Source organism: Arachis hypogaea, chromosome 5 (genome assembly GCF_003086295.3).
Source record: "Arachis hypogaea cultivar Tifrunner chromosome 5, arahy.Tifrunner.gnm2.J5K5, whole genome shotgun sequence".
Lineage (NCBI taxonomy): Eukaryota > Viridiplantae > Streptophyta > Magnoliopsida > Fabales > Fabaceae > Arachis > Arachis hypogaea.
In genome coordinates, this window is record NC_092040.1 from 19556661 (window position 1) to 19582344 (window position 25684).

Genomic DNA, 25684 nt, shown 5'->3' on the forward strand with positions numbered 1-25684 from the left:
TTACTGGATGCACAAAACTATGGGTAATCACCAATTCGAATTAGTAAGTGTCATGTGCATGCATAAATCGAACTATATTGATTTGATTTACTATGGTAGAATGCATGCATGTGTAAATCGACTTAGGAAGTTTTGATTTGCATTATTTCATAGTAATTCGACTCAACCTAAGTCGAATGAGTATGAGAGTTGCTAAATTGAATTATACTCATTTGATTTATATAGAGACGTACAAATGGAAGATTTATGTGACTTCTTTTTATTTGGGTAGATCGTGTAATTTTAGACTGAAGTTGGTTTATTTTTGTGTTTTACCCTATAAAATAAATAAATATAAATAGAAAATTTTATTATTAATATTAATATTCATCAATACTATTATCTCAATATAATAAAAATAAATTATATATATTTATTAATATTATATATGTTGCAGCTTATACTCAAAAAAAAAGAAAATTTATTATAGTATATATACGAAAAGAAAGAAAAATATTTTTATTGTAGTGTGCATTGGGAGAGGCTTAGCCTCTTAAATTTATATGCATACAATAGGGTTATATTTTTAAATTTTTTTAATGCATTTCATCCTTAAAAATATGAGACCTTTATAATAAATGAACATTCCCATACACATTCTTATCACAATACTACCAAGCATATGCAATTAAGCTACCAGTTAGCAGTTATTAATTAATGTTAATGTATGAATAAAATGAATTCAATATTAATTTTCTTTTTTTTTTTTGAAAAAGAAAAAAAAAGGAGAGGGGGGCACGTTCTAAACTTCTAAATTCTAATTACTTAGTTGAAACCTCGTAAGTGGAATCTACGACTACGACGCTGCTTTTGAGCCACTCTGCCATTTTCTCTTTCTCTTTCTTCTATACTGATTTTTTCAGTTCACTGCTCTTTCTGTATCCAAAGACCGAAACTTTATTGCTCCAAAAACACTTCACCCATTCCAAATCTCACCCTTCACTTCACATTTCTATGCATTCATTTCAACCATTTAATTTCCTCACTTGTTTCTTCTCTTTCACCTCATTTCACTTGTTGTGGAACCCTTAGGGTTTGATCCTATTTTCCTTTCTATCCTTTCTGTTGTTCACTACTTCACTTCAATCTTGTTTTTCTAGTTTTTGTTTTATTTGATTTGGTGAGTTTTTTATTTCTTAGCTGATTTTAGTGTTGCTTTTAAGGAAGGTGAAAGTGTGAAGTTGACCCTTGGTTGGTGCTGTTTAGAATTAATTGAAATTCTACTATCCCATTCATTTTCCTTTTATTTCGTTTTTGTTTGCATTTGAATCTTGGTTTGTAGTTCTAGCTCTTGTCCTTACTGAACAATAAATTGGCAGTAGGTGAAAAAATTGACCTTTGTTTCGGATATCATTTATATTTTCAATTCCTTTATTCATGCCACCTTATTTTTTTTCTGCTCATAACTGCTACCTAGATGTAATTTAATTGCTTTTAACACGTGTTTCCATTATTATACTTTGTTCATAGTGGATTTGGGTTAGACTATGCATTGAAACAAGTAGTATTTCTTCCTTTCTTTAAATTTATTTATGTACTTATTTCGGAGTAAATCCGGAATTTGGTCCGGAGAAGATGTTTTTGAATATCAAATTGGTTTTTAAAAGATTAATTGCATTAAATGTTTCTCAATTGACCTGTTTGCCATTTAGACATTGCAGACATTAATTTGTTTTTTTTGGGACTATTTTGATGTTAATTGGAAACACATCATTTGACAACCTTCCATGATTGAATTAGTGTTCTGAAAAATGCTAATTGGTGATTTGCACTTCGTTTTTCTTTTACTTATTTTATGCGTTAGGATAATTAGACTTGTTTTTTTTGTCTACTTATTGTGTTTGGTAATTTGTTTTAGTTTTAGCACTTCTACTTCTCATGTGATTGATGCTAAGTTGTATATGCTTCTTTCAGATTTTGATGCTTGAGTTCTGTTCTGTAAACCATTAATCTTTACTACTGCAATGGGGAAGGGAAGAAGTCCTGGTAAATGGATCAAGAATTTTATCTTGGGAAGGAAATCATCATCAAAGTCTAATTCCTCAAAGAAAAATAATATTTCTGTAAGTACATTTGGTTTTTGGTACCTTTCTTTTTTGGTGTTTATGATTTGATATATCTGTTGTCTTTGTTAGAAAAGACCGCATGGAAGAAAGAATTTTTCAGTATGATGCCTGTTGTAGGTCCTTATATTTCGAAATATTTTTATCCGAGTTCTAATTGTTGTTTCAATTCTTTTATAAAGAAACTAAATAAGAATGACGTGCTGGGCTCTTCTGAGGTATCTGTGTCCGATCCAACTGTGGATTCTTTGGTGATATCGGCACCAATTTCTGGAGCTAATGCTAATAATGGAGTACTTTCAGAGAAGAACAAGTCATCCACTGAAAGGGATATCCTTTCAACTGGGGGTGGAGAGTCGTGTCCACAAGCTGATGGTGCTTTCGGATCTCAAGGGGATCATGAGAATCCCAAGCTTACAGAAGCTGCTATAAAAGTCCAGGCTGCTTGCAGAGGCTATCAGGTAATTGCCCTCGTAAGCTGTTACAATTCTGTTACTCTAGTTTAGCACTTTATTTGAATGTGTGATGGTAATAATCATTTCAAAGATATCACATTTTTGCTTAAACCAGTGCAACTGTGCAATTACAATTGCTACATAAGCTATCACATGAAGGTTTCATAAGCAATGAATCTTCATTTGGAAGTTAATCTATATATTGGTTAGTGAATGCTCCAAGTGACCCGTGCTTAACTTCATTGAAGGCTCGTCGAACATTTCAAATGCTCAAAGGTATCATACAGCTGCAAGCTCTTATCCGTGGCCAGTTGGTTAGAAAACAAGCTGTTTCTGCTTTATACTGTGTGAAGGGAATAGTTAAGTTTCAAGCTTTGGCTCGTGGTTACATTGTTAGGCATTCAGATATTGGGCTTGAAGTCCTTAAAATTCGTAAGGTAAAAGTTTTTATTTTTGTTTTTATTTTTTATTTATCGTAAAATAGACCTGCTTTAGTGATTTACAAAATAGAGTTATTGTGTAGATGAAAAGATGAATGAATGAATTTCTTTCTTCCTGCCCTTCTACTACTCACTACATTTCAATGTACTTTTGTTAGGATGCCCAAAATTCAAATTCTATTCACGTGGCTACATCTACCCAGGCTGAGAAGCTGCCAGAAAGTGTCTTTGTTTGCAAGGTTGAGACTGTTATTTTGATGTCGAATGTACATATAGTATATAACTTCTTCTGATGTGCTTGAAGTGCTTCTAATATCTTAAATATTGATAAGATAGAGGCTAGTCCAATAACTAGAGGAAGAGAGAGAGACAAAAAGTCATGGTGAGAGTGAGACTGTGTCTAAGTTCTAAACAGATTTAAGTTTAATATTATCTAAGAACCTGATATCTAAGGAGATAAGAAAAAGATAGAGCAGTAGCAGAAACTGAAGGATGAGGTTGAATCAGTACGGTTTACTCTTCCTTAGGTGTATGATAATATTTCTGAAATAAAAGAACAGTGATAGTATCGAGCATTCTTTCTTTGGGTCGTGTTTTGTGTGGTGTTTTTTATATTCTTGATCTTGACTGCACCACATTTTCTATTCTCTGTATTCTTAGACATAACTCAAGTTTCTTAATTAACATCCAGTATTGAGTATTCTCAAGCTGCCCATCTTTTCCTGCATTGTAAACAATAAAACTGATGTCCACTCCAATGTTTTTTTCATCGATATGATTTATGTACACGAATGGTATAGCAAAGGTTTTTCCATTTTTCCCATTTTCATCATTGTTGTTTGAAACTAAGTTTTTCCTAAAGTTTGGTTTTGATAGAGACTCATTATGCATCTGATCTGTTTCAGCTTCTGGCTTCATCGGGCTCTGTGGTTCCATCATCTCTCAGTTGTGATCCTAATGAACCTAACTTAGCTTGGAAATGGCTTGACCGTTGGACAAGGTACTTTTTGGCCCCTCTTCAGGGTGTTAAGAAGAAACTTGACCCGGTCTCTGATGAGAAAAGTTGCAGTAATCAAGCAGTTAAAAGGAAGCAAGTCAAAAGAACTACACAGAAATCCCCTACAGTGAAAGCTGATGATGGCACAATTTCAGGTTCTAACAAATATAAACAGCGTCCGAAAAAGGATTTGAACAGCCCATCAATTTCAGCTCAGGAAAATACGCAAAAGGAAGCAGAGAAAAATAGTTTGAAAAAAACTCGCCTGCAGAATGGTTCAGATAGATCTGAGGTGGTTACTGAAAAAAGAAAACAAAGTACTAAAAGAAGTTCAGAGCATACTGTTGCTGATGTTTCAGAGCAGGTGTCAAGCGCCTCTTCGGAGAAAATGAAAGATTCAACACTGTCAAAGTCTAAAGAGTCAGAAGCAAAGAAAAGTCTTGGTCAACCAGAAGAAGAGAATCCTGATACTGAGCCGAATAGTCTTGAGAAATCTTGCATGCAGAATGTTGTAGATAGATCTGAGGGTGTTAATGAGAAACAAAAGCACAGTAGTAAAAATGTTTCAGATGATATTGTCGATCCGGGCGCAACAGCCTCTCCCGAGAACAAGATAGATTCGACAGTATCAAAGCCTAAAGAATCTGATCCCGAGAAATGTCTCGGACAAAAAGAAGACAAGCTCGATAATGAGCCACGTAGTCCTGAAAAAATTGTCAGTCAGAATGCTGAAGATAGAGCTGATAGTGACAATGAGAAAAGAAAACACAGCGCTATGAAAGACTCAGATCATACTGTTAGTGATGTATTGGAGCAGGGCACAAATGCTACACCAGAGAAAAAGAAAGATTTGGCAGTCTCAAAGCCTAAAGAATCTGATCCTGAAAAAAGTATTGGACAAGAAGATCAACATGTTAGGGAGCCTAGTAACCCTAAAAAATCTCATGTTCAGACTGTTGTGGATAGATCTGAGATTGTCCATGAGAAAAGAAAACACAGCACTAAGAAAATCTCAGACCATACTGTTGCTGATGTATCAGAGCAGGGCACAAGTGCCTCTTCTGAGAAAAGGAAAGCATTAAAAGTGTCCAAGAACAAAGAGTCCAATCCCGAGAAAAGTATTGGACAGAAAGCAGGAGGCAAGCATGATATTGAGCCGCATAACGATCTTATTACTGTCTCGCAGACTACTATAACAAATGGTATAAATACAGAAAATCGAGGAGCTGGTGAGGACTTGAATGCTGGTGATGGTTATATTGGTAACAATTGCCAGAGAAGAGCTTCCCTCCCTGCTAATTTCAGTGATCAGGATAGTGAGTTACACAGCACTCCACGGCTGCCCAGTTATATGGCCCCGACTGAATCGGCAAAGGCTAAGCTACGACCACAAGGCTCCCCAAGGTTTGCTGCTGATCTGTTAGACAAAAATGCTATGACCAGGAGGCATTCGCTTTCATCTTCGTTTAATAGCAAGTCAGGTTCATTTTCTCCCAGAGCAGAAAGATTGGTAGCCTTGAGCGGCAAAGGAGCACTAAGGACTGATAGATCCCTGTCGTCTTCAAGGGATGTGACAGGTAAGCCCATTGGAATCTACAGTCTTTCCTTGTACTCTTAACTGGTGTCACAGCTCTGGTCTGAGGGTCCTCTCCCCCCCAAATCTACTGAAAATGCATGGGAAAAACTCTTAAAACCAAGTTTAAAGATTGTGTTTTTGCCTTTTTAGTGAGTAGTCCAATGTATTCAAAGGCGTTTTCTAATGCATGCATGGTATGGAATCATTAACAAAATTGAAAACAGAATACGGGAATTGAAAATGAAAGCAAACCATGGCTTAAACTGGTACTGGTGTTTTTTACTTTACTCACTGTTCTATGGATTTTTGTAAAATTTCAGATAAGTTGATCCAACCTCAATGGAGAAGGTGATTTTACATGATCTTTCAGATCAGAGATACTTCAAGGTGGTAAAAACAATAGAGTTTATCAAAAAGCAGAAAAGATTGGTGATTTATATTACAGCATTTCTTTCACTCATGTTATTATTGAGGATCATAGATGCATAAGGGATATATATTTTGTGATTAGAGTCTATTTCTTTGTTGAGTATATATTTACAGATATGAACAGGTCTTGCTGGCCTGGCTGATGTGTTTTGCTCAAACTATAACCGAGTTTCACACTATTCTATATTTGAGAAAGCTTTGTTTATTTTAGATCAAACTCTATATTCAGCAACGATGTTACGTATAATTACTTCTGTGATACCGCCATATAAATGATACCGCCATATATCATAGTTCAACCACCATATGTAATGTGGTTTACATCCAGTCTCCATCACAATTGTGACAGAATTTTTACTATCTTTCACAAAGATTACAATTGCCAATTTCTTAGGATTCTATCCAATCCTATCTGGAACAAGCCAAATTTTTATCCAAACTTGATTTGGCTAGGTTCACTTTTTAGACTTTTAATCACTAAGTACTTACCAAACTTAGTAAGGAAATCTTTTCAAGATCATGAATACGAAATATTTTTTTGGCTTTTCTCCATGATTTCTCTCGTCTTTTTTCTCTAACTTTTTCTAATATCTCACATAATGTCTTTTTCCATTGATAAAAAATAAAAAATAATAAAACTAAAAAACAGAAAACTCAATGTAAAACCATAAAGGAGAAAAAAGTATAGCAAAAATTCTATGAAGATTCATATACAGTGTGTTCACTCTCTTTACTTTAATTTCTAGCCATTTATCTTTTTAAATAAGAGTGAAGCTTTCAAAATTTGAGCTTGGTTAAATGTAGAGAAAAGATGAGGCAGTAGCAGTGATTCGAGTTGGCTTATATCCTTACCTGGTTGCTTTTCTTTCTTTTTTTTTCTTTTGACTTCAAAGATGCTTTTCTTTCTTTTTTTTTTTCTTTTGACTTCAAAGATTTGAGGCATTGATCCATTCTTTGCCCCAAAGTTTTATTTTTAGCCTTTGATTTGTAGCAAAAATACACAATTTTCATTTTCTTCTTCTTATCCGATAGGTGCATGTAAGAAGAGGATAATTTCAACAAGTTAAAGAGATGCACAAAAATGGCAACAACTGTGCTGATTTTCTTCTGAATCAACATTTTATTTGATTTGTTTTGGGGCTCTATCTTGATTTTTTCCTCTCTTTCTTTTTCAATGTGAAGACTTTGTGATTCACTTTTCCTTAATGCTTCAACCTTATTCTGAACACCTCTTTTTAAAGTTCTCTTTCTTTTTTAATTAGGGGTTAGTAACCTGGATCATAATCATAAGAGAAAAAAAGAGAGTATTTGGTTGGAGTCTTTGGTATAATAATAACGGGCTAGAGAAGAAAATGAGTACTAGCTTTTGTAATTAGGTATGTTTTTAGTTTTCTGCACAAAACACACACACACATCACAAACACTTTTTGGATTTTCATCCCAAAACTATAATGTTAGTCATCATCAAATTATTGTTGTTATTTTTAACAAACTCAACATTTGTAAATATAAAATATATTCATATACATATATATAAATACATTTTAATACAAATATTTTAAAAATGATAAATGTAATTTTTTACTTTAAAATAAATAAATATAAAATATATAACTACATACAAAAATATTTTTTATTTATTAAGATTAATTACTTTACAGTATTATTTTTAATTATAAAATATAAAATAATTAAATTATTTTGTATTACTAAAAAAATAGATTATTCATTAAAACATTAAAAATATTGTAATAGCTAATTTTATTAAAAATATATTATTATATAATATAAATTTTTATCCAAATATTTGTAAATATGCATTTTATTTAAAATATTATACATAATACATAAAAATGTTATTTTTTTCACACTTTTATGCAAACTTTTTGAATTTTTTATTTATACTCTTAAAAAATTAGAAATAAAAAATAAACAAAATTATTTTTATTTTTTAAATATAGACAAAAATTTATTTTAAAAAAGTCAAAAAATATGGAATGACAAAAAAATGATATAATTACATATATGTAATTTTAAATAATTATATATAGTTTTTATTTTTATGAATTTTTTTACTTTACATAAAATCGATGTTCCAACTATTACTACAAAGTAAAATCCAAAACGTTAAAACTAATTATCTTGCTACAATTTAATAAATAATTGACAACTCTAGTAAAAAAAAAGTTAAAAATGCATTCACTTATTTATTTATTATTTGTTATAAATACTATTCATTGTGACTGATTTGAAAACTACCAAAGAGACAGAGAATTGTTGCATATGAACCCATAAAGATCACAAATTAGTAATGATAATAGGGTAGCTTATGAATTGGTAAATATGATTCTTATCACTCTAAACACAGTGTGGATGGAAGAAGCACCCCAAAAAATCTGTAATTTGGTCTCGTTGGAACGCCTAGACGTATTCATGAATAATATTGCTACCTTTACCTGTCAAAAAAAAAATCACAAACTAGTGTATATACATATATAAAGGTTCTTAACAGGGAGTGTGTTTATATATCTACTAATATATACTAAGCAACTAGTGTAATCTTTAAAAGTAAATTTTTATTTATATTTTAAAAAAATAAAAATAATATTATTTATTTTCTAATTTTATTTTTAAGAATATAAATAAAAAATTAAAAAAAGTGTAAAAAAAATAAAAAAATCAACATTTTCATGTATTTTATATCTAATCTAAAAGTGAGAGTGAATGGTATAACCAAAAAAATGGAAAAGAAAATTAACTAATAAAAAAGAAACACAAAATATATATGATACAAGTGTATTAACCCGTGCTATGCACGTGATAAGATTGAAATTATAATTTTAAATTATTTTGTTAAGATTAATTTAAATTATAATAATTTGATTAATAAAAATAAAATATGTTATGTATTATTTATTTTTTCTTAAGCTAGTGTTAAATATATTAACTCTAAAATAGTTATTAATTGGTTTTAGTAATCTACTTTTTTCAATAAATCAAACATATATACTCAATGTGACCATAAATAACTTAATAATATTTAGACCCACCAATAAATTTTTATATGTTGTTTTACTGTTAAATAAGAATATATCAAAATTAGCTCAAAATAAATAATAAATTATTAGAGAATTTTAATGCACAAAATTCTCTAATAAACAATAAATAATTTAAATCTACTAAAAAATAAATCAACACTTTTCTTTGATGCCTGCAAAATATATACCTGAAATAATATTATATCAATATTAGTATACAGTTTTACAATAATCGACCGTATTTACTATACATGACTCCTTCTTAAAAATTATTCTATACACGTGTGTAGTCGAAAGATAAATTACTGGACTTTATTTTATTTTTCTAAATTATTATAATTATGCATTATTCATTAAATGCTAATTGTAATATTATAATATAATTATAATAAAGATATTTTCTAAAATAAATTTAGAAGAGAGAATAGTACTTTCATTTTGGAGAGAAAATGAATTCGTAAGGAATTGATACCTCGCTTTTATTAGTTGATAATGTATTAAATATTGATTTTATATAATTATAATAAAAATATTTCTCTAAATTAGTATAATCATGCATTATTCGTTAAATATTAATTGTAATATAATTATAATAAATATATTTTTTTAAAATAAATTTAGAGAAGAAAATAGTGATTTCATTTTGGAGAAAAAATGAATTCATGAGTAATTAACACTTCACTTTTATTAGTCGGAGAAAAAAATCTAGTTTTAGTATATTTTGTTATTATTATACTTTTTTCTCTAATCATATATCCACTGTTTTCTTTTCTTTGTTTCAGCATTTTGAACTTGGGTTTAACTTTTCGTAGTTCTCACTTCTCAGTCATTCTATTAGATGTAGTTAATAACTATTAATTCTTTGGTTAATATTGGAAAAAATATATTATTATATGATAGAATTAATATGAGTATATTTTATTATTAAATAAACAAAGTTAATATAAAATAAAATTATACATAAAAAAAGCAAAGAAAATAAAATTAAAATAGCAAAAGTGATAAAAAGATTATTTTTATAATTTTGTTTTGTCATTTTTACGTATAGAAGATTAAAAAATTGTAAATTTTTAACTAAATTAATTTATATTTGTTGTATTCAATTTAAATAAGTAATAAATTATCTTATTTTAATTTATTACTTAAATTTATATATCATAAAAATTAAATCAAATAATTAATATACATAATTTTAAATTGTGTGATACTTAAATATCTATTCAAATAAATTAGTTGATATAATTAATTCATCATAATAAATTGACTTTAATGAGTTAAACAAAATAAAGCAAAAGTATGCTACGTTGATTCTATTATTAAAGGTAAAAATTCAATGTTTATATAATAGAATAGATAGAATAGATAATATAATAGACAGCGAGAAGGAGAAAGATAAACATTTTAGATCCTAAGTTGTTTCATTTGGATGTTGCAATGTGAGTATCACATTATTTTACTTATTCTAACCTATGAACCTTTTTGTAACTTTATTTCAATATCAATGGAATTTCACTACCTTTGAATACTAAATTAAAATTCAAAATAAAACTGGAAAAAAAAAGTAAAGAGTATAAAATTATTGATTGAAAAACACTCTAAATAATAAAAAGCCAAATTAACTTTAATATTAAATTTATTAATACGATTTTAATTTTATATAATAGTTAAAAAATAGATTAGTAAAAGCAAATGGAAGAATGACTTTAATTAGTATTTGATAAAATATTCATTTAGAATAATTAAAAAATATAAAATTATGATATTATTAAAAATACATTTTTATGTTAAAAAAATTATATTTAAATAAAATATTTATAAAATAAAAAATTTAGAATAACATAGCTTCATGAACATTAATCATTAATCAATTATAAACTAACATAAAATTATAATATAATTTATTTATGAAAAAATAATCAATAATTAATATTAATAAATATAAAAATCATCCAAACACTTTGATTAAAAGTATGAGTGGTTAATTATTATTCATTATTAATAATATTTTGTTCATAACAAAAATCGAAAATATAATTATTCAGATTTAGATTTTAGAAAAATAAACATATAAGTAACAAATGATCTATTTTATCATGTATATTATAAATTAATGAATTAAACTAACTGATATAATGAATTATAATTAATTAATTGGTATAAATTATAATAAATTATATAATATTTAAAAAGAAAATAAAATGAATAAAAAAATAAAAAGAAATAGAAGAATAGAAGAATACAATAAAATAAATTGAATGTAAGTTTTTTTTCTTTTTACAAATTTTATATCACATCTGCTTCAATAATAATAAATAAAAATACATCAACTTAATATCTAAGAGAAAATGATGAGATAAAATCATAACACAATTCTAAAATAAAAGCTTAAATTAAACCATAATATCATTGTACAACACAAATTAAAAGTAATTTCACACTACAATATACCACACAAACAGGTAAATGACTTAAGCTTAATTACGAATTTTTTTTATTCATGCAAACATGATAACACCGTGGTCTATAAATGCTTAATGGATATCATATATTGCTCTGAATGATGAGCACGGGAGTTGAAGAGTATGTGCTGATTTGTGTCCATGATAGTTGCCTTCTTGTGACGACGCCTCATAGAAAGAAAAAGAATTGTTGTAAAAGTTATCCAATGAAAGAATAATTGATAAATAAATGATATTTTCTTCTAACATACATGATAAAATAAAAATAGAATGAATAAAATTTTATATTTTTATATTAGAAATAAAATTTTATATTTATCCTAATAAAATTAAATAATTAATTAGTTATATTTAAATAAATAAAATAAATTAAATAAAAATATTTTAAGAATTAATCAAATCAATTAGTCAATACAAATAATTAGTATAATTAATTTTATTTGATTTATTGAATTCAAAAAATAAATTAGAAAATAATTAATTGAATTAATTAGTTGATATAATTAATTTATTATAATTGATTAGATTTAATGAATTAAAAAAATAAATAGAAAAACATAGGAGATAATAATTTTTTTAACTAAATTAATATGTATTTATTATATTTAATCAGTATAAGTAACAAATCATCTATGTTATTATGTAACTTATAAATTAATGAATTAAAATAATTGATATAATAAATTATAATTATTTGATTGATATAAGTTATAATAAATATACCTAATCAAATCAATTAGTTGATATAATTAATTTACTGTAATAAATTGTATTCAATAAGTTATAAAAAATAAATTAAGAAACACGCTAAAAAGTATGTCACGCCCATCATAAAGTGCAGAAATTCAATTTTATATAATAAAATATATATTCTTATATATGTTATAGAAATATAATTTGATTCCATGAACTTGCTTATTTTTTTTAACTTGCCACCTATATTCAGCATCAACTCTTAATTTTTCTAAAATAAATTTAAAAGATAGAATAGTACTTTCATTTTGAAAAAAAAAATTCACGAAGAATTGATACCTCGCTTTCATTAGTTGATAATGTATTAAATATTAATTTTATATAATTATAATAAATATATTTTCCTAAATTACTATAATCATACATTATTCATTAAATGTTAATTGTAATATAAATATAATAAAGATATTTTTCTAAAATAAATTTAGAAAAGAAAATAGTGCTTTCATTTTAGAAGAAAAATGAATTTATGAAAAATTGACACCTCACTTCAATTAGTTAGGAAAAAATACAATTTTAGTATATTAAGTAAAAGTATATTATTATTATTATTATTATTATTATTATTATTATTATTATTATTATTACTATTATTATTATTATTATTATTATTATTATTATTATTATTATTATTATTATATTTTCGATTGATAATTGATAAGCAGTTTAATAATATATTAAATATGAATTTTATATAATTATAATAAAAATATTTTTCTAAATTAGTATAATTATGCATTATTCATTAAATGTATTCATTTTGTAGGGAAAATGAATTCATGAGGAATTCACACCTCACTCTCATTAGTTGAGAAAAAATTCAATTTTAATATATTAAGTAGATTATATAAATATAAATACTTGCTAAGTACATATAAAAGAGGAGATATATAATTATATATAATATAATTGCTATATATGTAACAGATATAAATTATTATAATTATAGAGACTTACTATAATTATATTAAATTTAATTATAAATGTAAATAAATAAAAGTGATAATAATTAATAACACATTTTTCTTTTTTATATTTAATATTTACCGTAAATATAAAAAATATTGAGAAAAAAGTAGATACTGACTTTATTTCATTTTATTTTACCTCATGGATTTTTTTACTAAAATTAATGTAGGAAAAAAATCTTTATAATTATATATCAATCTCAATCACAATAAATAAGATGAATCGGTTGAGCAACTAACAAATTTAACAGGTAAATATTATTTTTCATTTATAAAAAAAATGAGATAACATGCATGCATATATTTATACAGGAAGAATATATATTTACAACTCTAAAATCTTTAAGAATATTCGATTGTATTATCTTTCAAGTCAAAAAATTTATCCTTTATTTTTATTATATATTTATATTAATTCAATTAGATGAGTGTTTTAATAAAAAAAAAGATTATTATTATTATTATTATTATTATTATTATTATTATTATTATTATATATATATATATATATATATATATTGTTGCTTCTACAATCGTGTAATAATATTTTTTTTATTTGTTAACTAATTAAATTTGGTTATTTATATTAAATATATTTAATAATTATTAAAAATTAATCATATAATTATCATTATTAATAACCAATTATTAATAATTAATTTATATTTCTCTAAAATATAATTTTCTATCTTTTTGTTATTATTATTATTATTATTATTATTATTATTATTATTATTATTATTATTATTATTATTATTATTATATAGCTCACCATTAAGATAATAATTTGTCACTAATAAAATTTTAGGATAATGAATAAAAAATAAAATTATATCAATATAATTAAAATAGTTAAAAATATTTTTGATTGATAATTAGATTAATAAAAAATCGGTCATTCACAACCACTGATGAAGGATTCCTCAAAAAGTTAAGGATTAGTATAGTAATCCTTTTGAAAATTCTAAATCGAATGGATTCGGTCTTATACATACGCGAGGAAGGTAATCAAAAAAGAAAGAAGATGGCATTAATTATTAATTTTATATAATTATAATAGAGATATTGTTCTAAATTAGTATATTATGAATTATTCATTAAATGCTAAGTATAATATTGTTATATAATTATAATTAAGATAATTTTCTGAAATAAATTTAAAAGAGATTAGTATAATTATAATAAAGAGATTATCTTAAATTAATATAATTATGTATCATTTATTACATACTAATTATAATATAATTATATCAATTAAAGATAATTTTTAAAAATAAATTTAAAAGAGAGAAATAGTGCAATCATTTAAGAAGAAAAATGGGTTCACGAGAAAGTGACACCCGCTTTCATTAGTTGGGGAAAAATCCAGTTTTAGTATATTAAAAAATAGAAATAGATTGGTATATAAATTATAATAAATTATATAACATTTAAAAAGAAAATAAAATGAATAAGAAGAAAATAAAAATAAATAGAATAGATAGAAGACTACAATAAAATAAATTGAATGTAAGAGTTTTTTTTTGGTACATTTCATATCAATCCGTTTCAATAATAATAATAATAAATAAAAATACGTCAACTTGACATCTAAGAAAAAAAGATGAGATAAAATCATAATATAGTTCTAAAGTAAAAACTTAAATTAGAACATAATATCATTACACAACACATATTGAAAGTAATTTCACACTACAATATACCACAAACAGATAAATGACTTAAATTTAAATATGAAACATTTTTTATTTATGCATACATGATAACACCATAGTCTATAAATACTTCATAGATAACATATCTTATATAGCTCCGAATGATGAGTACGAAAGTTGGAGAGTGTGGTAGTTTGTGTCTACGATAGTTCTCTTCTTGCAACGACGCCTCATAGAAAGAAAAAGAATTATCGTAAAAGCTATCAAATGAAAGAGTAATTGGTAAACGAATGATCTTTTCTTCTAGCATACATGGTCTTTTATAGTGGTAAAATAAAAATGGAAGGAATTAAATTTTATATTTTTATATTATGAATAGAATTTGATATTTATCCTAATAAAATTATTATTATTATCAATATAAATGGGTTAACAACTTGCCACTAATAAAATCATTGGATAATAAATAAGAATTAGAAGGATATGAATATAATTAAAATATTTAAAAATATTTATGATTGATAATTAGTTTAATGATGTATTAAATATTAATTTTATATAATTATAATAAAGATATTTTCTTAAATTAGTATAATTATGCATTATTCATTAAAACAATTTAAAATATTTCTGATTAATAATTGATAAGTAGTTTAATGATGCATTAAATATTGATTTTATATAATTAAAATAAAGATATTTTTCTAAATTAGTATAATTATGCATTATTCATTAAATGCATTCATTTTGGAGGGAAAATGGGTTCACGAGAAAGTGACACCTCACTTTCATTGATTAGGAGAAAACCCAATTTTAATATATTATAAGTAGATAATTTAATTTATTATTTAAAAATAATTATTCAAATAAAAAAATACGTAGAAAAAGTTAGATAGTAATCTATTTGTAAGTTCTATTTTATAACATCAACAAAAGAAATAATTCGATTGATTTACAAAATCATTAATGCAGGTAAATATCAAATTATAAAAGATGAAAAAGGTATATATGTTTTTATTCACTTATTAAAAAAAATCTTCAATTACTTTTTCATGTTTTTAAATGTTTTAGAAGTGTTTTTGCCATTTTAATCTTTTAATAATATTTTTGTCAACTCTTAAATCTTTTTATGATACTTTTGGTGGTTTAATTTATTCAAAATATTTGAAAATTTCAAAATGGTAATAAATTGCCTGTAAATTAATTTTTATATTATATAATACTTTAATTCTTTAATATCTATAATATTAGACACTTTCATTATAAAGACGTTTATACTTGTGTGGGATATGAGTAATTTTTTAATAGACTTTTCAATTTGCATTTATATTAATAAAAAATTTTAAATTTAAGAAAAAGTTCATTTGAAAAATGAGATTAAAAAAATAAGAAAATATTAACAAAGGATTATAAATAAAATGTTATATCCTAATAAATTTTAATTGAGATAATTAATAAATACACATTGATTAAATATGTTCATTTATTTACGAATAGTATTATTTATCTATAATTTTAAACAATATTGAGATTTCTTTTTATATTAATGTGTATTATTATGGTTTATGTTTCATACAATTAATTTTAAAAAAAGAATTAAATTATAAGAAAAATTATTATAAAGGATCGTTAAAAAGATTTAATTATTAAAAAGAACTTTTAATACCAAAATTAGTAAGAAGGACCAAATCTTTTTATAATATTTAAAAAGAAGAGTCAAATTTTTTTATAAGGAGATAAATATATCCTTAATTATTTTTTATAATCTTTAATATATGCTGTTTGATTCTCAACGTTATATATATAATTAGATATATATGAATATTCACTTTGGGTTAATTAGTTAATTAATTAAAAAAATTACTCTAAAAGAACGTTAAGAAGATTTAATTATTAAAATATTAATTTTTAACTATTTATTTATTTATTTTTTATAATTTTTATATTAACAGTTTTTATTTTTTCTAAAATTTTAATAATTTTTATTATTTATTTATTTTTTACTTTTATGATTTTTGTCTTTTTTTTCTCGTTAGCTAAAGATCACAAAAATAAAAAAATAAATAAGTAATTAATAAAAAATAATTAAATAATAAATATTTACCATTCAATTATTAGCAAGAGTATAAATGAATATTTAAATATCTTAATATTTTTTAATTAATTTTGTCCAAAATTGTTTCATGTATACACTATTGTTGTGCACAGTGTACTTATATATAAACATGTTTAATATGTGAAAGATTCACCTGAAATAAAAATTGGAGCACTACTGCCTCTAAGATTACGGAAATAGATCTTTTCCATTTTTTTAAACACTTGAGAGAATAAAGTGTGATCTCTCACCTTTAATTCTATTAGTGGGACCAAAATTAAATAGGAAAGAGAACAATGAATAGTAGGATTAAGCATTGGACACCATCCAATTTTTCTCTTAGATAACTTGTTCACTCAGCTTACCATGTTTTGGGGTACTACCCTATTGACAAAACTGCTGAAGAAGGATTGACCCAACAAGAGTATCCTACTACTTGTTCAGAATTTCAAATGCCTCTTCACTATCCATGCTACACCAAAGGAAACTATGAAATCATGGAGGAGTGGAAGGTAGATTTGCTTCTTTGTATGGGCTAAGCTTCCAGGGCATCTTTCATGACAAGAGAGCTTTTTATAAAAAGATTTATCTATAAAAATATTTAGTTCGTCTTCTTAAATATTATAAAAAGATTTGGTCCTTCCTATTAATTTTAATATTAAAAGTCTTTTTTAATAATTAAATCTCTCTAACAGTCCTTCAGCATAATTTTTCTTAAATTATATTACATTATATACATGTATCATTATTCTTTTATTATCATTTTGTAATATCTCTCACTTTTATTTTCCTATGTTAATATATACGTTAGCTTTTTTTGATAAATATTTTAAAATAAATAAATTAAATTATATGGTGTATATATTTTTTGTTTTATTTCCATCGCTTTATGAATTTTTTTTGTTTGAAAACATCTCTCACTATCATTTTTCAAAGCACTATTTGTCATTAAATTAACGATTATAAAAGAATTGGAAAATGGGTAATTTATCTTTTTTTTTTCTGATGTCTTATTTTTCTTTTTGTTTAATTTTGTTTTATTACATCGAAGGAGATATAATTAATTCAAATTTTGTTTGCTAAAATTATCAATGGATGTATTTATTATAATACATGTAAATATTATTTTGGTGTTTATATTTATTTATTTTAAAACAAAAGATTACACTTTTCATTTTTAAAATTTATTATCAATGCATGTAAATATTATTTTGGTCTTTATATTTATTTAATTTTAAAAAAAGATTACATACACTTACCATTTTTAAAATATTTTATTTAAAATATATTTATATATATATATATATATATATATATATATACTAATATATTTTATATGTATAAAATTTATCAATACTCTCTTTTTTATAATATTTTTTAATTTTTATTTAACAAAATCTAATAAAATTATCAATGAATGTATTTATTATAATGCATGTAACTATTATTTTGGTCTTTATATTTATTTATTTTAAAACAAAAGATTACACTTGTCATTTTTAAAAGTTATTATCAATTCTTGTAAATATTATTTTAGTTTTTGTATTTATTTATTTTAAAACAGAAGATCACATACACTTGCCATTTTTAAAATATTCTATTTAAAATATATTTATGTATGTATATACTAATATATTCTATATTTATAAAATTCATCAATACTCTTCTTTTATAATATTCTTTAATTTTTATTTTAAAAAATCTAATAGTTCATAAAAAGTTGTGTATTCAATGCGCACAAAATTATTAGGCTCATCTTAAACATACACAAGATAGGATTCAAACTTTCAATACTTACTTAAGCAGACTAGTAAAATAACTACTAACAAGTAGAAGCTACTGCACATTGGACCAAATTCTACAAATTAAGATAGTATTGTCATCTATTTTTTTAGAATAAGACGGGATTTGAACTTTTAATATTTGCGAATCAGTAAGTTGACTACTAGATCAATCTAATTTAACCAGTATTCTCATTCATTTAAGACAAGTATTAATAACTATCAGGCTTGCTACACATATAAGCCTTTTTGTCTTACAAGTTATACAAGTTGGCTCAAGTTCAAAAAAAAAAAAAACACGCGCACCACTCCTTTAGAATTGAGTGTCCAACGCACGCACCTTAATCACCCTTTCACAACACGTTCATTATGCTGCACCCTTCCTCTTCATCCTCAATCAAAACGCGACATTTGAAACAAACTACGATTCTGTAGAAACATTCTAACTCCTCGCGAAGAGTAGAAGAAATCAAGAAAAAAAGATACAAATCTCCATAAAAAATCACTAAAAAAAACGAAGAAACATTATTTAAGGTACTGTTTTACTATTCTTTTAAATTTTTTTCTAGATTGTCTCTACCGTGTGCCTCATCCTTAACTAACAAAATATTAAAAAATTTCAAGAAGAAATATACTGTCTCCCCCATATTTTGGGTGTATTTCTTAAATTCTTTGGGTGTATTTCTGTAATCCTTTGGGTGTATTTCTGTAACCGTTTGGGTGTATTTCTGTAATTCTTTCTGTAATTGTTTGAGTGTATTTTTGAAATTTCATTATCTTTAAAACGATTTCAAAACTTGATTTCAGAAACCATGAAAATTAGAAAAAACGAAGCAAGAATATAGAGAGAGAAAATGCACGTAAATGACGAAGAAGAAACCAGTGATAAACGCAGATAAAACAACGAATGAAAAGGTAAAGAGAAAACGCACGAAGGAGATCCAATAAATTTGGCAAAAAATTCGAAAAAAGAAACGAAATCTTTTAAAAAATGGAAGTTATATATTTGCGCGTTAATTGATTTGAATTAATTTAAAAGTTTGTTAAAGAGGCACGTAACATAAGCAGCGCGTTTAATGAGTTTGGTTCTCTTCTAACTTGTAAAACTTGTAAATGCAAAACAATTTGTATGTAGAGATTAATTCAATAACTATAATTAATTGTAGTTTAATTTTCTTTAAAATGGTCAACTAAGAATTAAAATATTATTCAAACAAATAATTACATATTCAAAGTTAAATAGTTTTTTTTTTAAAATTAAAACTTAAAGATAAATATCTTTTAAGATATTTTTAATATTTATTTAATATAATAAAAAAATTACAAATAAGTTATGACTTTATAATAGAATTCTAATAATCAAAATTTTAATAATCAAAATGGATATATCTTTAAATAGGTCAATAAGTAATTTTTTTAACTTTTAATTTATAAAAAATTATAGTATTAATAGTTGGTATAATTTTTGAAACCAAATTATAATTTTTTTAAAAATATTTAAGTATTTATAAAAAAATTAAAAAATAACTTCTTTTATAATAAAATTTTTTTATTACTTTTTTAAAATAAATATTTTAAAAATTAAAAAATTAAATATAAAATAATTTATTTATAAATTATTTTTATTATAAATATTTTTTATTTATTTTTTTTAAAAAATTTAATTAAATTATTTATCCAAATTAAACCATGTGAATATTAGTAAATTATTTTTTTTGGATGATCAAATATTAGTAAATTATTAATCTCCGTTCGGGGGCACGCTCTAATTTAAAATATGGAAGCACAGACATCCAGTGGATGATGATTATGTCAAAGCATCGATGACACGTGGATAAGTCATCATGATAGGTGAGTTTTAGGCTTTTAGCATATGAAGATGCCAAAAGTAGGATTTTCCATTATCCTTGTAGCATTAGAAAGCTTCCATTGACCATTTTTGGCAAGAAGATGGATATCAAAGCAAAGCCTAATTAGGTCTTTTTACTTGTAAACGGTGGATCAGGTCTTCAACAATCAACATAACTATAATGTGCTCATAGATTTGGGTCATTTTAAATTAGTGGAAATTTATATGTATTTTGTTGAATTACTTTTATGCAAAAAATATTTTTGGCATTGACTTTTTGCAATTTTCGGTTCACAAAAAAATCACTTTTGCCTTACTGGACTCTGACACTGATTGGTCCAAGGTTGTGTTATGTTTTTTTTTCCGATTTTTTATAATTCTTTCATAATTTTTTATATTATATATTTTTGTATCCTTCTAAAAATATAATAATTAGTAATTTTTTAAAAATAATATAAAAATTTAATTAAAAAAATATAAAAATTTAATTATAAATTTAATAAAATTATAAAAACTAATAGAATAATTAAATCTAATTAAAATAGAATATTTAAAATTTCAACAGCATACAAAAGAAACCAAATTTTAACAATGACTGAAATATAATTAAAAAAATACTAAAAAATTAGCTAAATTTATTATTTTTGACCAATAGTTAATCAATAATATTTAAAAATATAGATTAAATATTATTATATTACTAGACTAAAGAAATTAAATTAATAAAAATTTTTGACAAAAAATAATAAAAAACCAGTATCAGAGTAGGCATAAAATTTCTATATAAAAACCAGTCACAAAGTAGGCATTTTAAAACTTATTGACATTGTATTCTAAAAAAGAAAAACTTGAAGATTTGAGGTGCATTCTACAAATGTTTATTTTCCTGGGGTCAAACCAAAAAGCAAAAATAAATCCTTCAACCGTATCAGAAAGTAAGCCTCATGCTAAAACTCACCATCATGGGATTATCATGTAGATTGCAGATACAAAATAAGATTAACATGCAAGTTGGAAATGCCTGTACGCAACGACTAACATATAGAACCTCGTAGAATAATTCTTCATCCTCTATAATAATTTCCAAGATTAAGCTAAGGTTGGATGCAGTTTCAGAATATCAACTAAAATAATATAAAACTATTCTCTTGAAACATGTTTTCTACTACAAAATCATCCGCCACCTTGTTCTCTCTACATAGAGCTGCTAGTACTACTGCTGAATCAGCTTCTTCTAAACCCAAATTATTCAATCTTGTTTCCGTGAAGGAATCGCGTTCACCTGTGTACAAAGGCTTAGGCTTGATTAATCCACATAGAAGCCTCTCTGTGTCTTGTTCCTCACGATCTGAGCAAAATGGATCATCCCACAAATCATCCATTCAGGTTCAATCCATGCGAAATTTCGTCTTTCTTTTTCTTTTTCCAATTTTTTTTTTGATTCTTGTTTGCATGTTAAAATTTCTCGCATTTGTGCTTTGATTTCAGCAGTACCATGTTAGGGATGCTTAATTATGTCACATGCTATGAAAGAAAACAAACCCAATTCCCAAATGGTTCGATTTGTTATATTGCTCACAAAAGGCTTCTTTTTTTTTTTGTATTATGGTTTAGAAATTAGAAAAACCTTGATGATCAATTGTGTCACTTGAAAGCAATTAGAATTTATAATTGAACTCTTCGGCGTTTGATCTATGCAACTGAACCCACTTAGTGTGACAAGGCTTAGTTATTGAATAAACAAATGAAAATTTTCATCTTGTTGGTTGTACCATGTGTTGTTCAAAATTTTCTTATGAATGTAGGGGAGTGAAGCATTTTTAAGGGGCGTCTTGGAGAGTATGCAATCTGTGTACTTGAATAGAAACCCTACAGCAGAGGCCATATTGGAACTTGTTCATTCTGCTGAGAACAACCCATTGTGCTATGATCATCTTGCATTCAGAACATTCGGGGTATTTCTCTTGCTTCTCTTCCAAATATACATGTTTATTATCTGTGACTGAAATATGCTTTGATTCACTCTTACTTGTGTTATGTGACCTTAAATTGTAGGTGACTGGTTATGGAATTGACTCTATGGCTAGTTTCTTTCTTGATTATGGCTATACGCGGCGAGAGGAATTGCGGTTTCCTGCCAAGAAGTTGAGAGCTTTGTGGTTTTCACCTCCTGCTGACTCACAAGATGGCGGTGGCAGGGGAATTAAGGGGCCTTTGCCAAGAATATTTATATCGGAGCTGATTGTGGATCAGATGAGTCCACAAACTCAGGTGTGTTCACGAGAACAATTTTCAATTACCATGCCCTGAGATCTGTGCTCTGGCCTATTAGGATTACATAATCATAATGGAGGCTGGATTTTCTTCCCCTTATTTGATGCTAGGCTGGATCTTCTTTATCTTATTTGATGCTAACTTCAGATGTTATTGAAGAAATAACACAGTCCTTTTTATCATGGTTGTTGCTATGCTTTTTTGTAGTAGTGAATTGAGCAGCTATTTAGGTTTACAGTTATTGATGTACTCAATGATATGATGCTGAAAGGTGAATCAATTATATTGAGTTTATGAGGTTTGCATTCATTAATTCTCACCATGTGAACTTAGAAGAAATAAAGAGTATGGTCTTTCTTGCGGTCCAGTTGGAGAAATTGTGTTATCGAAGCTTGTCATGCTCATTATAGCATTTGCCATTTGAGCTTTTAGAACAAAATGATATAGCTTGAGTTTTTCTATTGTTTGATCTGATCAAATATGCTTGGTATGGGACTATAACTCTGTCACCAGCATTTCATGTATGATTTCATAACTGTTATTGTCATGCGATGTTTGTGCTGTAGCTATAAGCAATAGTATTTAGCGTAGAATGATATTCTGAGAAAAAAGACTGGCTTGCTAACTTAGGATTCTAAATATATATACACTGCAATATGGTTGTGATGTCTTATTTGTGGAATCCATATCCAAATTTATTTAATTGTTGTGTGACATCAATGGTTCATATTTATACTTGTATGGATGGCTTCTGGTTCCAAAATCCTAACTATACTCGAGGAACTTTGAACTTTTGGTGCAGGAAATAATTAAAAAATATATTGCATCATCTGGTAATGGAAACCAGTATGCTGCTCTTGCAAGTTCCTTGGGACTTTTAACATGGGAAAAGCCTTCATATTCTGAATTTCAACAATTGGCAAGGTAAATCTTTATGCCTTGACATTATTTACTTAAGAAAAGTCTAGAATCTTGCATACTTATCTTTTGCTGATTTTTCATACACAGTGAAAGTGAGTATGCTGCTTGGACCTTAGTCAATGGACATGCACTGAACCATGTTACGATTTCCGCTCATCGGCTGAAAACTGAATTGAGAGATATAAAAAATCTGAATCGGTTTATAGAGGAGAGTGGATTCAGATTAAATTCTGAAGGAGGAGTTTTGAAAGGTTTGTACCCTTGTATAGATGTTCTGAGTTCCTTCAGACAAACAAAAGCATTCAATGTCCCAATGACAAGACAATCTCATGCCAGTCTGCTTCTGATTCTCGCAATTGTTGTTCCATTATGCACAATGAGGATTGAAGCAGCAGCGATTTCTTCTAATTGTTTCATGAATCATAACTTAGATTTTCCATACAACAAAAGCATACATTCATTTTCAAGTATTCACTGCAAGTTCTTGTAGTTGGTTGATTTCAAGGATCATGCAAATGAATTGATTATTTCTTTCACTTACAGTGAGCCCTGATGGTCTTCTCCTACAAAGTTCAACTGTAGCAGATTCAATGCCTTTCCAATTTTCTGACGGGGCAACTGAATCAGTTCCATGCTCATACATCGAATTTGCTGAGCGTCTGGTGCTGCCACAGTATAAAAATTTACCAGCTATAGAGGTAAGCTGCATTCTTTCCTTTATCAAAAATGTTACGTGCATACTAAAAATTAGCCACCAAATCAGCCACTATGTATTTGTGTATTATAATACATGTGTTTAACTCATTTTCAATATGTATTTTGTATTTTAATATGTATTTTACACGAGTGGCTCATTTGGTAGCTGATTTTTTCTTTACACCTAATATAGAACAGAGATTGTCACTTCTTTCTCTTATGTTAGGTTGGGGGTAAAAATGGGATTGAAACCTTTATGGACACCAAACTTATCCATGAACATTTTCTTCCCCTTTTTATCCGAAACCAAACATAATATAGTAGTAGTATCATGCTGTCGTGTTAACTCTCTATCATAGTAGACTTTTGGTTTTGAATGAAAATGGGAAATACGTCTGAATTTGAATGACTTACTCATGTATATTGAAGTTGGGGAATGCTGACTTAAAGATTAAACTAATGGAACAGGTTAAAGAATTCCACAGGAGGGATGGTTTTGAGGTAGGGAATGCTGACAAGATCTTTGAAAGCACATCAAAGGATCAGTTGAGCAGAGTAGGCTAATAAGAGATTGTACATCTCATGCTCGGTTATTTTCAGGAAGTATGGATTTCGTTCACTTCTAGTTAGTGCTTCTTTTGTCTCCACCTCTCAATAAATGTTGCTTATGTTAGATTAGTACTTTGAAACTTCAATGTATTTGTAAGCAGTAGTGTACTGGTACATTGGCTTTTTTAATGTACTAATTGTATCAAACGGAGGGTGTGTAAATTTTGTATATTGGAATCAGATTGAATAATTTAAGAGAAGTAGAAAACAATTAATAGTTTACCTCTAGAAGTAAAGTTGATGTATTTCACAAATTTCTGCCTTTCTTCTACTTCAACCAGGGCGCGTACATTTGTGATTAAATAAATTAGAAAGAAAGAATACAGAAGGAATATAAAAGAGAACTAGTTGGAGCGAAAGATTTGATTTATTAAAGCCCTTTACTTTGTTGGTTCTCTTGAGAAAGAGAGATTGGAAGACATTGTTAGGTCTTGTACATGTCATGTGGCCAAACGATCAGGTAGGTCCTGTTTGCATTTAAATAGAGTATTTCAGAAAGATCAAAACACGGAAAAAAACTATTTACAAAAGAATGAAACTAGTGTTATGCTTATTAAAGATGAATTTTGTCATGTCATGTTCATTAA

At 26.1% G+C, this 25684-nt stretch overlaps 2 protein-coding genes across 5 annotated transcripts; both read left to right on the top strand.

Moving 5' to 3' along the window:
• Window positions 1-717: 717 nt before the first annotated feature.
• Window positions 718-6209, top strand: LOC112800932 (protein IQ-DOMAIN 29). Of its 4 annotated transcripts, none has more exons than XM_025843388.2 (7): window positions 718-1230; window positions 1954-2102; window positions 2285-2563; window positions 2806-2994; window positions 3156-3236; window positions 3903-5571; window positions 5891-6209. In XM_025843388.2, exons 2-7 carry the CDS (start codon window positions 2004-2006, stop codon window positions 5920-5922), a joined length of 2349 nt encoding a protein of 782 aa, XP_025699173.1. In that variant the 5' UTR covers window positions 718-1230; window positions 1954-2003; the 3' UTR covers window positions 5923-6209. The 4 variants fall into 4 exon arrangements, with proteins under 4 accessions (XP_025699173.1, XP_025699172.1, XP_025699174.1 ...); XM_025843387.2 differs by having other exon boundaries at window positions 718-1159; XM_025843389.2 differs by having other exon boundaries at window positions 809-1072.
• A 15329-nt stretch (window positions 6210-21538) lies between these two features.
• LOC112800933 (2-oxoadipate dioxygenase/decarboxylase, chloroplastic) lies at window positions 21539-25319 on the top strand. Its single transcript, XM_025843391.3, has 7 exons — window positions 21539-21983; window positions 22403-22552; window positions 22653-22868; window positions 23674-23795; window positions 23880-24043; window positions 24336-24490; window positions 24957-25319. The coding sequence occupies exons 1-7, from the start codon at window positions 21753-21755 to the stop codon at window positions 25050-25052; spliced, it is 1134 nt and encodes a 377-aa protein (XP_025699176.1). The 5' UTR covers window positions 21539-21752; the 3' UTR covers window positions 25053-25319.
• The last annotated feature ends 365 nt before the right edge of the window (window positions 25320-25684 follow it).